This window comes from Emys orbicularis, chromosome 2 (assembly GCF_028017835.1).
Source record: "Emys orbicularis isolate rEmyOrb1 chromosome 2, rEmyOrb1.hap1, whole genome shotgun sequence".
NCBI lineage: Eukaryota > Metazoa > Chordata > Testudines > Emydidae > Emys > Emys orbicularis.
In genome coordinates this window covers 108250047-108264693 of record NC_088684.1, presented here as the reverse complement: position 1 = coordinate 108264693, position 14647 = coordinate 108250047, and the positions used below count along the sequence as shown (strand labels likewise).

General features: G+C 39.9%; 1 protein-coding gene across 1 annotated transcript; it reads right to left on the bottom strand.

The window, feature by feature from the left end:
- Window positions 1–2198: 2198 nt before the first annotated feature.
- Window positions 2199–13016, bottom strand: PRL (prolactin). The gene is made up of 5 exons (XM_065398969.1): window positions 12980–13016; window positions 11015–11196; window positions 8849–8956; window positions 7082–7261; window positions 2199–2390 (listed from the first exon to the last, which is right to left on the bottom strand). Exons 1-5 carry the CDS (start codon window positions 13014–13016, stop codon window positions 2199–2201), a joined length of 699 nt encoding a protein of 232 aa, XP_065255041.1.
- Window positions 13017–14647: the final 1631 nt, after the last annotated feature.

The following is a 14647-nucleotide window of genomic DNA, read 5'->3' as shown; positions in this document are numbered from 1 at the left end:
TCCATTGAATTCAGTGGGAGCTTTGTTATTGACTCACCTCACATATTTGCAGCCGATGACTTCCTCATTTTTACTGGTTGGTTCTTTCTCCATTAACTTTAGGTAACCATGTTGTGGAGATGGCCTGAAGACCTGGAGAGTAGAAACTGCATCCTACAGGCACTGTCTGTGCCAGGACATGGGAAGAACAGGTCTAATTTTGACTATGGTTATGGGATTGTGAGTCTCTCTCTGACAGCTGTGATGACTCAGTAAGTTAACCAGATCTGTTTCAAATGTCCCCTTAGCTAAACAGCTGCAAACCCAGTCTACTTTTCAGTTGTTAAAATCCATTTTTGCTCATCTTTCCTCTGCTTCACCACCAAATTAAAAAGCTCCCCAAACCCAAAATCATACTAAACCAAGCTGCAATAAATCAGATGTTTATGCTTTAAAAAAAATAAGTTATCCTTTACAACAACAATTGTTTGAGGGAAGTTGAGAAACTGCACTTTTGAAGCTGCTACCTTCTCCTTTTGGATGGCTACATCAAATCTCACTTATTTTTTTGTAGAGTGAAGAAAGTTACAGTATTATTTTAGCTCTATTCATATAACAGTCTAGAATTAGAAATATCTACTCTTTTTAGACTAATTTCTACTGAATTCAAAGTTTGTGTGTGTCAGTAGCCATGCTACTTTGGGCTTTGATCTCAAGAGAAATTACAAGTTAATTATCACGGGGACATCTCAACACATAGATAGGAGCTCTTGAGTTGGTGGTGATTCAATAGGTCATGCTCTTCCTCCTGAGCTGGTACTGAACAGTGCGACTAGAGATGTGTGGCCTTTTTTTTTTTTTAAATGAGATCTCAAACTGAAGTTCTAAGCATTTGTGATCAGTAAAGAACTTGTGGCATTGTTTTTACAACAAAAGGGATGTTACTTCCAATATCCAGATGAAATTCCACTTTGAGCAACTACATTCTGCCTACCCAGTTTTACCCATTTGCTCCCTGTCCTTAACTGTTGTGTTGTTATAGCTGTAGACTGTTAAACTGCTGCTGCACCCAACCGTAGTTTGCTGTATTTCAGTGGTGGCTAAAGTGATGCTGCTTATAGCAGTTGTCAATAGTGACTGACTAGGAAGAAGTTTGTTTTGTTCTGCCTCTCATTAAATAGCTGTAAAATGGGGATAATTATATAGTATACAAATGAAATATGAAGTTATAAAGGATTTAAAATATCCAGATATGTACGCAGTACATGCAGTTTAGATAGGCGACTATCATTACACCCACTGGAGAGATGGTTAAAATGAGACATGGAGAAATTAAGTAACTTGCCTGGCAAGGCATTGTAGTCTAATCAAATAACTATGTGCCTAGTAACTATGAGCCCAGGTTCCAATCTTGGTTCTCAAGTTGATTTGCTGTGTGACCGTAGGCCCAAATTTTCCAAAATGCCTAATAATTTTAGGTGACTCAGTTGTTGGGTGCTCAACCTCAGTGTGTCAAGTTGGGTGCCCAAAAATGGAAGCACCCAAAATTAGTGGAGACAATTTGTCCCTTAACTTTTCTTAGCTTCTGCTTCCCTACTTGTACAATGCAGGTAATACTAAAGGCGTAATTCTTAGCGCTGTTGTGAGGATTTAGTAATGTTTGGAAAGTGGGAGAATTAGGATTGGAATGGAGGACCACCTTGCTTTCCAGTGCTGAGGTTAATCCTCTAGATTACATCCCTTTAATTTTAGGAGTAGGATGTGGGAGGAGGGAATTAGGACAGCCCATGTTGTGCATCAATAACTGGAGATGGAGACCCAAAAGGAGAAGCTCCTGTTGCTAAAGATTTAAGGTGTAGCAACCATTTTTCCTGCACTGATTCAACTCACATATTTATGCATTTTGGTTTTAGTAATATTTTTATTTGTATTTGCATGATTTGGTTATCACTGAGATGCCAGTAGCTGAGATAAGTAAACAGTACAGTGTATTACTACAGTACAAGGGATTTATGATAAAAGTTTTTAAACATTGAGATAAACAACATTATTGGTTGCAGCCAGAAACCATGCAAACATGCATAAATGTTATTGGTGATCTTTATATAGCACAATGTAATTTCTCAAAAAGTTTGCAACAAAAAATGGCAAAGCAACAAGAAGGCCTCTTTGAACGATTTAGTTATATCATTTCAGAGAGGGATGGGCCTAGGGAATACTTAACAGTTGCTATCATGGATAAGGCGACATTTTAACAGCTTCAGGTAGTTGTCAATTTTGTGGGAATCCCTACGCAGGCAGTGCAGCAGACTGTAAAAGGCAAAGAGACGGGAGTCCTCATCTGCCATTTGCAGGGATGGGAGACCTGACCACCTGGAGTAGACTTCATTTTCTATTTCACCAGGATGAACCTAATCAAAAGGAAACAAAGTGATAGTATTTCATTGACAGCACTACTAGGCTAAGCTATAGAAGCTAGGGAATCAGACAAGAGAGTTCTAGGTAAAGCACCAAAGAGCCAAGTAATGCTTGCCTTGGGTATGCTGTCTAATTGATTAAAGCTTGTAAAACTCTGGTTTACATTATGGTCCCAAAGATCTTGCGGGCATGACACACCCTAATATATGGAACATTAAATCTGTACCTCAAAATAATGCTACATTATATTTCTATGTGTATCTATATGATTTTGCTATCAGTCTTTCACTAAAAGTTTGCTCTTCTACAGTATATACAGTGCTTACCTGCTCTAATGCCTGATGGAATCTGGTTTCATAACAAAGCCATTCCTTCCATCATTTGCAGCCCTGCCAGTGGCATTGCCTATTGGTTCAATCTGCCTTTAAGTTTTCCTGGGCAGATGGATGGATCTGCTCTTGGGATTTCTTTACATGTGCCTCCCTCCCAGCTTTGTCTCAGCCCTTCTCTGAGACAAAGACTCTGGTATGGACAGCCTCAGGAGTATGTTAAAGACAGAGACCGACATCAAGAGTGCTTCTTCATATAAATATCCACTTCTACAAAGCAAATACTGGGGTCCAGTACAACATGAGGGGGAAACCATACGTGATACAGTGAAATCTGATAGAAGATTGAGTAAAAACTCATGTAGTCAGTGAGCATCTAAAATAAAGACTGGTTAAACTCTCCTCATTTGGAAGAGGCTTTCATCTATTTTCTCTTGTCAAGAAAAACTATACCTAATAGCAGGAAGATCACCTGTTCCTATCACCACTTGTGAAGCTGATTCATCCCTCCTGTGAAAACCAGTGGGGAACAACTACAAACCAAGACTGCCTATGGCTGTCTCTGTCTGGACAAGCTATTGGCCACACTGCAATAGTCTTGCTGGTGGACAAGAAACCATGACTTGACACTACTGATCTTTCCAACCTGATCTCTAAATCTGTTCCTAGAATGAGAACATGTAAGAAGACGATTCTAGCAGCACCTGATTTCCACTGTTATCTTGGACCCCTTCCTGCAGGTTTTACACATGGATGTGGATGGAGATGTCTTGGCTTTAATTGGTAGATGCAGTTGGGGTCATGAACAAAGTCAGGTTGCTGTCTAAACAGACTCCAAACTGAGAGAATAAGACCATGTTTTGTGTGTGCTGTAGTAGAAGTTGGTGAATACTGTGAGCACTTCTTAAGGATGTTCAGCTGTTTAGAGCTTGACCAAAGCCAGTGAAGTCTGAAACTTTGTAAAGTCCAGTTCAGCTACTGATTGATTTATGGGATCTGTCAGAGGCCCCATTAAACATAAACAAACTTGAGCTGCTTTTAGTCAGGAAAGCTTTCAATCAGTTACTCATAACGCATATACAGGTTCTGTCAGACAACAGCTACGTTGTCTAGCCTTACCAAACTAAGGGGGGAGGGACTTTCTCATAATGCTCAGGAGCCAGAGCCAAGACAGAGAGGAAGACACCTCTGCAATGAAAGATTCCATGTTTATTGTCAGGGAATTCTTGCAAAATGCAAGACTTCAAGAACAGACTCTTAAACACCTCTTTTCCTGTTTGGAGAATTGTAAGCAATACTATATATATTACTTACAATATATATATATATATATATATGTTAAAAATATTATTAAGGTTGCAAAGTCAAGCACTCCAATGTAAGGAAATGCCAGAATTAAGGTTCCCTCCTTGTGTGTGTGGATTATGATACAGTCTTTAATTACATGATCACAAATTACTTTTTCCACCGAGTACCTACCTCATTCAGTGCACAGGATGGACAGCACTCAGTGAACCACTATTCAATATTTTATTTTTTCCTCATTGCTCAATGTGTGACCTAGGCCTTATTTACTGCACACTATTCAAATCCTGCTCTGAAGAATGAATTATTTCCTCATGGTATCTGAGTGTTTCACAAACATTAATGAATTTATTTAATATTTATTTTGTTAATATCCCACTTTACGGATGGGGAACTGAGGAACAGAGAGATTAAAGTAAAAAGTATCCACTAAATGTGGGTGCTAATCCTCTAGTTCAAAAGGAAATATATTCTATGGCTGTGTTATACAAGAGGTCAGACTGGATGATCACAATGGTCCTTTCTGGCCTTGGAATCTGTGAATCTGTGAGACCTCTAAGACCTGATTTCTCAAAGTAAATAAGGCAGGGACCCCTTCAGACAACAGCCTCTTTCTTTATCCAACCCTGATTCATCCCAAGAGCAGGTCCAATGTGTGCACGGAATGAGGCAGGAGTACTGTGGAAAAAATAGTTTGTGATCATGTAAGTAAAGACTGTATAATAATGGATAGGCACAGTGGGGCTGAATTAAGTTTGCACAGGCTACCTTCATCTGTCATTTCCTAACTTTTGAGAGCTTGACTTTGCAACCTTAATAATGTCCTTTTAATGCAGTTTTTGTGCGTGTAATTTCCTAGGTTTTTAAAAAATAAACGGAAAAAACAGAAATTCCCTCATGTGATGATATATTGACACCCACATAGGACATTTGCAGAGTTGGAATCTTTAGATTCTCTACAGAGACCCCTGCCACTTGAGCCAATGGAGTAAATGATGGCAGTAGTAGGTTGTCATCCTCTATGTGAACCAGTACTATAAGGGGATGAAACTCTCTGCCAGAGGGTTTCACAGATATTTGCTCTCAGGAGAGGAATGGTTAGATTCAGGGATCTTGAATTCCTTTCCAGGCTTTGGAGAGATGTGTTCTCTAGTGGCCACAAAGTCTTCTTCCTGTTTTTCCCCAAGCTTGATTCCTTCTGCTCTTTCCTCTCCAGCCTGTCCGAATCTCATTTCTCCTCACGTGGCCAGTCCCAGACTCCCTTACTCAGGCTTCTCATTCCAGTACTATTTCCCCACTCTTGGCTCCTCATCCAATTTATCTCTCTTCCTCCAAGGCTTCCAGTCAGCCCCACACATCCTGTCCACTCTGGCTACCAGTCAGTCTCCTCTAACTCTTCATCCAATCTCAGCATCCACCCACTCAGTTCCCAGTGCTAGTGTCCTTGCCCAGCCAATCCCAGTCTCTTCCCAAAACTCCTAGTCCCAGTTATCTCCCCCATGCCAACTCTCCCAGTCTTCACTCCCCAGGCTCCTTGTCCCATTCTACTCCCCCATCCCCACCAGTTCTGGATTTTATCCTCTCTACATTCGATTAAGGCACCTTCTTCTTCCATTCTGCCTGGGATAAGCATGAGGAGCACTGAGTGCACAGGAAAGACAGACTCACTACTCTCAGTTCTGGTGCCTGGATCCAGACTCATCACAGCCTGGAGCAGCCAGGAACATCAATTGCAGGGAAAGTCCTTCTCGGGCCCCTGAAGCCCCAGGCTGGAGCATACTCAGTTCAGATGGAATGTTTGGGGAATTAAGCTGTAAAGTTGTAACAAGTCTCTATTGAGCATGTGTGAACTGCAAATTTCCAAAGGCTTATCTCTTGGATCAATTTGGGTGAACCTTCAGGTGGAGGCAAAGGCCACCCACCTGTCAAATTTCAGGTTGCTACTCCAAAATATGCGGCCATCTAGAATATTTTTCCCTAGCTTTGTTCTTGGAAATGACTCAGCCATTTTGGTTAAAATTTTCCAAATAATCCAGCCTGAGGCAGACACCCAGCATGGGAAATTTCAGCCCAAATAGGTAGTTTGGCAAAGTTATAAGCAACTGGAAACAGGGTCTTATAATGGGAAATGTTGTGTACCTTAATAATAGTCGGTGCTATCATCTCTAGTACATATATGGGCTATGCATTTCTGCATCACAATCATTCCATTACTAGAGTAAAGCCTCTTGCATAGTGGAAACTTTTGCCAGGAGGCATCGTTAGGCCTGGCATAATCTTAGATACAAGTGAATACCCATTTGTGGAGGGAAAAAAGTTCTCCTTCCCCTCTAATAAACAGAATGACTTGTTCTTAAAATTAAAAGTAATCTGACTTTCTAGCCTCTTTAGAGAAATATAAAGATGATTAAAAATTAGGCAAAGGATATTAACACAGCATCCACAAACCACTTCACAAGGTTAAGACAGCACACATTTCAAAGATTAATCATTGAGTATAAAAGGAAGCATGCTAGCGTCTAGTTATAATAATTCTGCTTGTCAGTGTTGTAGCATATGTTGGACGTAGCAGGATCTTTTTGTGTCAACTGTTTGTTTATAAAAGGTGATCCCTTCCTTCTGTCTACACATAGACACCAAAACTGTAGTGCAATAAAAGCATATAGTTTCTTAGTGGCCAAAAGGGAAGGAATTAAGGCATTGCTTCTTTAATGGGCAACATTGTGGGCCAGATTCTCAATTACAATTCAGCCTCTCATCTAGTGCCTCTTTTGTGATGCAACACCGGCAGACCCAGGTCCTGCTCCAACTGCACCCTCCCCTGGTGTAGGGATGTGTTCAGGAAGGATGGAAGCTAAGCTATGCCATGCCAATCTTCATAGGGTCCCTTTAGGGACAGCATGTTTGGAATCAGTTAGAGCAGATGAGTCCTGAGAATCCCTCCCCCTCCATCTCCATCGCTCTCCTGCTCTGAACAGAGTGAGCCTACTCCTGTATGTGGCTTCCAGGGAGCTTTGAACTAGGATATCAAGGCCCTAATGCTCACCTACCTGTCCAACTATTTTCTCCATTCCTTCTAGAAGACGCTTGTTTTGTTCCTCAATCTCCACAGCCTTCCAGAGGATGGTATCTGGAGCTTCTTTGATACTTTGCACTTCAGAGACCAGGTGGAGCAGGGGATCATTCCAGGAGCGCAGTACTCCGAGCACTAAATTCAGTAGGTCTTCATGCTAGTCATCAACGTTAAGAAGATGCAGTTAAAGCAAAAAGACTGTATGAAGGTAGCATGAGGAGGCAGTGCTGTATTCAGGTTAGAGCAGTGGTCTACGACTGAGGGAACCTAGATTTTATTTCTAGCTCTGTCACTGATTTGCAGTGTGCCCTTTGGCACATCACTTGTCTTCTCCATATATTTCAGTTCACCCCTCTGCGAATGGTGTATTCATGTACATACAATCAGTTATTATTAACAATGTGTTAAAAGAGAATTGGATGAACGGATAAAATACTGTAAATATAAAATATCACCAAAATTGTCTCCACAGTATATTGTATAGTGAGAGTGACTAGGTTTAGCCTCTGTGAATGGAATTGCATTTAACTTGATAATTAGCCAATTTTTAATGAGACAGATTTAGAAGTCTGGTGGGATCTGAAAAAAAATCTCAGCACCGAATAGAAGATACACTCTGGGGTAGGCCACTTAATGCCTTTTATAAAGGATTTCTACTGTCTACAGAGCATAGTAAACATACCCTGTCACCTTCCTCATCCCCTTTGAAGAGTTTTGCTTCCAGGGAAAGTTCTTCTCTTTAGAAACTTTCACTGCTTGGGGTTAGGTGGAAGCTCAAAAAGCTTTTGCTCTTTTGGGGGTGCTCCTAACCATTCTGCGGCACTAGAAACCTTTTAAAGTTGACACATGGGACTTATATTCTGCATCTGCTCCTGTGCTAAAAGAAAGAGAATTTGTAACCCTATTGCATAATATTCTAAAAGGAGGATCTTGGGATTGCAAAACTCGGACTAGGGTGCAACTGGGAAAACATCAAACTCTGGCGTAACTCTTTGGTGATTAAGCTTGCACACTGTCCTCTCCAAAGCATTTCCAAGGGTTAAAAGAAGGTGGACATACACATCTCTGTTTACGGCTGCCATCATAAAATGGAGAATACAGAATTTAATGTGGCAATATCCAACATGACTCTCTTTACAAGTTGTTTGATTGTTACAATTACCTTGTGTTGTTAAAGTCTCTGTATCTGAGTGATGATGTGGCCACTTCTTATCTGGTGGCTATTGCATGGTTATCTATTTAGAGTCTGTCAACTGCTACAGTAACTATAGAGCCAATAGCATAGTACCTCCTGTATTTATGCGTCTCTTTGACTACTGATGCCCGCTTTGCTCCTTCCCGTACCTTTATTATTATCATGCTTAATTATTATCTAGTTGTATTAAAGTAATGCCCAAAGGCTCCTATGAGAGTGCTATACAGATATAAAGAAAGACTTGGCCTCTGCTTCAGAGAGTTTATAATGTAATTTGAAACAGTATGCAGTAACTGAATGTAACATACAAAGAGAGGGAGACTGAGAGCAACAGGAATAAGATTGTTTCTTTTATAGTACATATATTGAAACTGAATATCTGTAAGAATTTTCATCAGTATTTGACATTTTCTACTTTTCTTTTCCTTGCATTTGATTTTGAATTAACTGTTTTATCTCTTTCAACTAGCTGTGACCTAGCCATCTCTAAATTCACTATTGCCTCTTTCTCCTCCTTTCATTCTGAAATAGGTTAAAAATGAGACTCACGTGAATCTGCTGAGCTTGCTCCTTGTCTTCAGGAGTGGTTAGGGAGGAAGTGTGGCAGCCATTAATGGCCTTTGTAATAAATCCCCGACCTTGAGCATAGCGCTCATCCTGTGGATCAACAACAACATGCATTTATGAAATAAATAAATAAATAGATGAGTTGTGGATAAGATATTCTAAAGGAAATTAAGTAGGTATTTTCCCTTTGGTTTCATCTCTGCATGTGCTGTGTTTGTCCAGCCACTATATAGAGAAGTAGTTGGGATTAGATTCTTTTATTTGAGTTGATATGACCTAAAACTGTGGAAGGAAAATACACTTCTACCCCGCTATAACGCGACCCGATATAACACGAATTTGGATATAACGCGGTAAAGCAGCGCTCGGGGAGGGGGGGGGGATGGAGCTGCGCACTCCGGTGGATCAAAGCAAGTTCGATATAACGCGGTTTCACCTATAACGCGGTAAGATTTTTGGCTCCTGAGGACAGCGTTATATCGGGGTAGAGGTGTACTTTCTGGGATTAGATTCCTGCACAGAATCTGTTTAGAAGGGATAGGTCCTATATTTTAGTATAGTGGTTCTTACAACCCTTCCTGGTGGTCTGAAAAACTAAATCATTTTGAGAATCAAATAGGGGATTTGGAGATCTAGGGGGTAAGATGTGTGTGAGGAGAATCTTTCTTATAAAGTGGTCCACAGAATGAACTATGTGGATATCTTTTTTCTACCTTACAATTTTGAAGTTGTTTAAATATATTGTGATAGGAATGGCAGTTTCCTCAAATATTCCAGATGTAACTGGCCTATGGCTTGCTTATGACTCTTTATAACTGTCCTTCCAAAAGAATAATCTTGTTCAGTATATTTCACTGGAGATAATTTTTCTACTTCCTCCTCTCCCTCCCAAACTGCCTTATTAATAATTTTCAAATATTGGCACCTATACTCTTGCCATCACATTTTATATCAAGCATGTATAAACTCAGCAGTCAGTGACTGAAAGCCTGCACATCACTGAGTCTAGAAGGAATAGAGTAACTTGATGTCTGAGTTTGTATTGAGTCAGTCCAGATCCAATCTTTCTGAAAAAAGGGTCATTTTAATGAGACCTGGTACAGTTTGCTTATGTCCTAGGAAATGTTTAATGTTGTTTGTAGAAAACTAAAGGTCCAGTCCTATGGGGGGAAAAAGTATGTGATCATGTAAAATTAAAGACTGCATCATAATAAGGCTTGGCAGAATTTGATTTTTCTTTTTTTATAATTTCAATGGATAATATCTATGGCTATTTTAAAACATTTTATTAGCTATTTAATAGTTGTGGGAAATGAGTAGGTCAGATGATGAGGAGGATCAGACAATAGATGCTGAGATTCAAAAGGTTAAAGCTTTATAACTGTTAAAACACAAATTGTCAGCACCACATATCAAATATAGAAACTAAATATCCTTAAAGCAAACTGTAATAAGTTCTCAAGCAGCATGTTTATTACTTTGCCTATCTGTACCATTTTGATTATTGTCGATGGAAATGTTCGTTGGTTTATGTGTATGGTGAAATCCACAAAGTACTGACATTTACCAATCCTTCCAAGCCCAATCCTCATGTGTATGATAAGGGGGATGAATTAAGGTTGAAAAGGCAACCTTCATTCTGGTATTTCCTAACTTTTGAGTGCTCGAGTTTTCAACCTTAATGTTCCTTTAATGTAGTTTATTGTGCAATTTCATAGGTCTTTTTGAAAAGCAAACTGAAAGAACAGAAATTCCGGCACGTGGCACCTTATTGACACCCACTTGATTCATCAGCAGGGTCAGAACCTTTAGCTCCACCACACAGACCTCTGCCACTGGACCTAGTGGAGTAACTCATAGCAGTCGTAGGTTGTTACTTCTGTGTGGACCAGCGCTGGAGGGGAATGACAGACGTTGCCAGTGGGTTTCACAGATATTTGCTGACCGCAGAGGTATGATGAGACTCAGGAATCTCGAGTTCCATTCCAGACTCTGGAGGGGAGCGTGCTATAGTGGACACAGACACTACTAACCCTGTTTCCCCAAGCCTGAACCATTTCATATTGCTAAGCTCCACTTGTGTTTTTTTTTTAAAGTATTGTACTGCAGTTTCTGTCAAGTCTCACTCATAAAAGGCTGAGTACTTACAAATTCGTTGAACATTTCTGAGGAGAGGGAGTGGATGTAGTGTGAGAGTTTAACTGCACGGTCAAAAAGATTCCCAAGGGAGACCTGACAACCAACAGACCCACTGGGACAGATTGGCAATGAGGTCACACCTTTCTTTGACAGGAACATGTTAGATACCAGCAGAACCACCAGCAGCACACCTATTCAGGTTTAAAACAAAAAACAAAATGCAGATATATGGATTTAGAAGGCGTCATATAGCAGAAACTACCACAATTTTTTAGGAAACAGTGTTCCCTGTGTTACAATATACTGCACTCTCTACTGTCTCTTACCACTGTACTGCCTTCATTATACAGCAATAAGTGGGGGAAAATCAGCCTTCCCCACTTTGTAAATATAAATACATAATTATATTTTCATAGATACATAGTTGGAAAAGTAGGTTGCTCCCTTTTATTTTTCTCCCGGCCCTCCACAAATGTGCTTTTCTTCTTTGCAAATGTTTGCAGTTTTTAAATTAATTTTGAGGGAGGGTGGTTATGTCACTCTCTAAAGATTTTGATTGTCCTGGGAATTCCCTCAAAAGATTTCCAGCAGCTGTGCTGTTTAGCAATTTGAGTTTAACCCTAAAGTGCCTACTGCTAACAAAACCCATAGTGTACTTCAGTCCCTTTCTGATCTTTTGAAGCTTTTACAAAGGACTTCTGAATGTCTTACAGACAAAACAGATCTGGTAAAACTTTTAACATTAACTTGACAGAATCAGTTTTCTACCCAGTGAAATAAAATATGCGCAGAAGTACAGTGAAATCTTTAAAAAAATAATACCTGATAAATTAATACATTGGTTCAAATATTAGTATCCCATGCAGCTAGAGGTAGAATTCCCCCAGAAAAATGACTTGATAAATATACTGTTTTATCAAATGTATTCATTTTTGAATTAAAGGAATAGCATGTAATTCAGCAAGTTTCTCCCTGGCTCTGAACTCAAGAAAAATTCATTTTATCTACACAACCATTATAATGCAAACCCCATAAACAATGTGCACTCAAAATGCTGCAGATAGAGGAGTGTGCTGGGAAAGAATCAGATGGTGAAGGAACATTAAGACTACATGGCTCAAGAGATTGGGATTAGGTTACAGGGCCATTCACTTGTAAATCCCTAGTTTGATTCTGGACAATGTAGGTAATGACTGAAAGTCATTGCTTTCTGACAGCTATTCAGTGGTTTTTGTGAAATAAATAGGCAATCTGGGTGTGCCGATGTCACATCCTTAAATCAATTATAATTGACATTAATCAGTACTCCTGTTAGTCTGAGGCCAGTACAGTCCTATATTGGTATAATTACATTGCTCAGGGATGTGAGAAATCCAACTCTCAAGAAGGTGGAGATGGGAGAAGCTCTCCTGTCAGTATAGTAGCATCTTCACTAAGGCCGTGTCTACCTACAACTTTTGTCGTTCAGGGGTGTGAAAAAACACTGCCCCGCATGACAAAAGTTTTAGCGCTGAAAAGCACCAGTATAGACAGCGCTTTACCACTGCTCGTTCAGGGTGGGGTTTTTTTATTGCTGGGAGAGCTCTCCCCTGGCGATAAAGCACATCTACACTGCCGATGTCACAGCGCTGGGTAATGTAGACATACCCTTTAAAGCACTACAGCAGCGCAGCTGCACTGTACATGAAGACAAGCCCTCAGAGAGGCCAACAGATAAAGGACTGAATAGATATAGGGACCAAACTACCTTCTCACTCCTAGGAATAGACTCTCCACGTAGAGATGGAGGAAGCTTGCACTGATGCTGCCTGTACTGTATCTGTTGTATGGCTAAAGAGAGGACTTCAGTCTACAGACCTGTCACTCCAACACCTTTCTTCATTCCATACCAAATTCACTCTAACTTAAAGGAAGCACACACGCGCACGCACACACACACACAAAATATCAAAAAGCCAATGGCAAGAGACTTACCTTTCAACGAAGCCCCCTTGCTCATGGTAGTGAGCATGTGTGGCAACTTTCTTCACCAGAAAGAAGCGTGAAGTTCTTATTCTCATCTTCTGTGGGTGCCAGCTTTATACACCCTCCAGGGGCCATGCTGAATATATTCAGCAGGTTGTTTCCCTTGCTTCCTCGTCATTGAGTTTACATTCTTAATTACAAACATCAAAATGCTCCTCCATTTCATATTCGTATTCAGCATGACTTTGTGGCTTGCGGGAGGGAATTTGATACGTTTGGCTGTGAGATCTTAGAGTGGACTGGAGTAGTACATTGATGGTCAGAATGAGAGAGTAGACATATCCTGCTCTTAGGTGCAAATCCCTCTGATCTCTGTGGGAGTCTAGTTTAGGCCAGAGTGTTCTAGTTAGCAAGCTGGGAAAGAGATCCTCAACTTTTACTGTCTTGTTGATAGCTCCCTCTCCACATCAGCTGGGCACATTATTTTCATTATTTATAATTATGGGTAACTGTGTAAGGGAAACAGTATCTTGCAAAGTCAACATTACAGACCTTGAGAGAGAAGTGACACAAATTGCCCTGAAATCTGCCAAAAGAAAGGAAATGGAGGCTCCTCCAAATAAAATGCATCATCTAGAAAACTAGTATGTTGAAGACTCAGCATGATAGGAACACAGCTCAATTCAGGAAAGAGAAAGACTAGGGAGCCTGAATTTGAATCCAAAGTATTAGATCTTTAAATAGTAACCAAGAAGTTTTGTTTTGTCCTGAATCTGAAAGGTGCTGAGAGGGAAGAGTGCAATTCTTTTAAACACATTTAAATAATAATAAAAAAATCAGTATAAAACATACTTTGCTGCTTACTTAAGTATTATCTATTAGTGGAAACCTGATAAAAGATGAGATTTTTAGTGTAGATTAAAGTTGCGTATTTAAAAAATCTACATATCCACTTTATGGAAAGTGGTGGTGGTTCTAATCAACAGGATGTATAATTTGTTTCCAGGTCTGACATTTCTCTGATAATCTACAAGCTACCCAGCTGGTCAGCTCTAGTAGGCCCCATGTTATTGTGTGAGGCCCATCTGTATGAATGTATTAGCGAGTGCTTAATCTCTCATCTGTTCCTCAGATCCATTTACCTATGAAAAAACTTTCCAAATTAAATGATTATTATGAATAAGGCATTAATTTTTAATGAATATCTTACCTTCAGATAACCCATTCCATACCCATGTAATGGGCACATATGGAACCCTGAATTCTTTGTTTTGTAACTGTGGATGTAAAGGGTGAAAATTAAAAACACGGGAGAGGAGAGTTATAGAGGGTAAACTATGAGATGCAGGGGTCGAGAAACAGTATCCAATTAGAAATGCGTCAGCAACAGGCTGTAATTACCAACAGGATGTTGGTCAGGACTGGGTCAATTATTAGTATAGTACAGGGGTAGGCAACCTTTCAGAAGTGGTGTGCCGAGTCTTCATTTATTCTCTTTAATTTAAGGTTTCGTGTGCCGGTAATACACGTTAATGTTTTTTAGAAGGTCTCTCTCTATAAGTCTATATTATATAACTAAACTATTGTTGTATGTAAAGTAAACAAGGTTTTCAAAATGTTTAAGAAGCTTCATTTAAAATTAAATTAAAATGCTGATCTTACGCCGCCAGCGTGCTC

What these genes read in the sequence shown, in the direction of transcription:
- PRL (XM_065398969.1), bottom strand. Translation starts at nt 13,016, where the DNA reads ATGCTCACTACCATGAGCAAGGGGGCTTCGTTGAAAG. An exon ending in CAGAAATGTTCAACGAATTT is followed by an intron (nt 8,957 to 11,014) that starts GTAAGTACTCAG and finishes GTTGATCCACAG; the next exon opens with GATGAGCGCTATGCTCAAGG. An exon ending in TGGAGAAAATAGTTGGACAG is followed by an intron (nt 2,391 to 7,081) that starts GTAGGTGAGCAT and finishes CCTTTTGATTAG; the next exon opens with GTTCATCCTGGTGAAATAGA.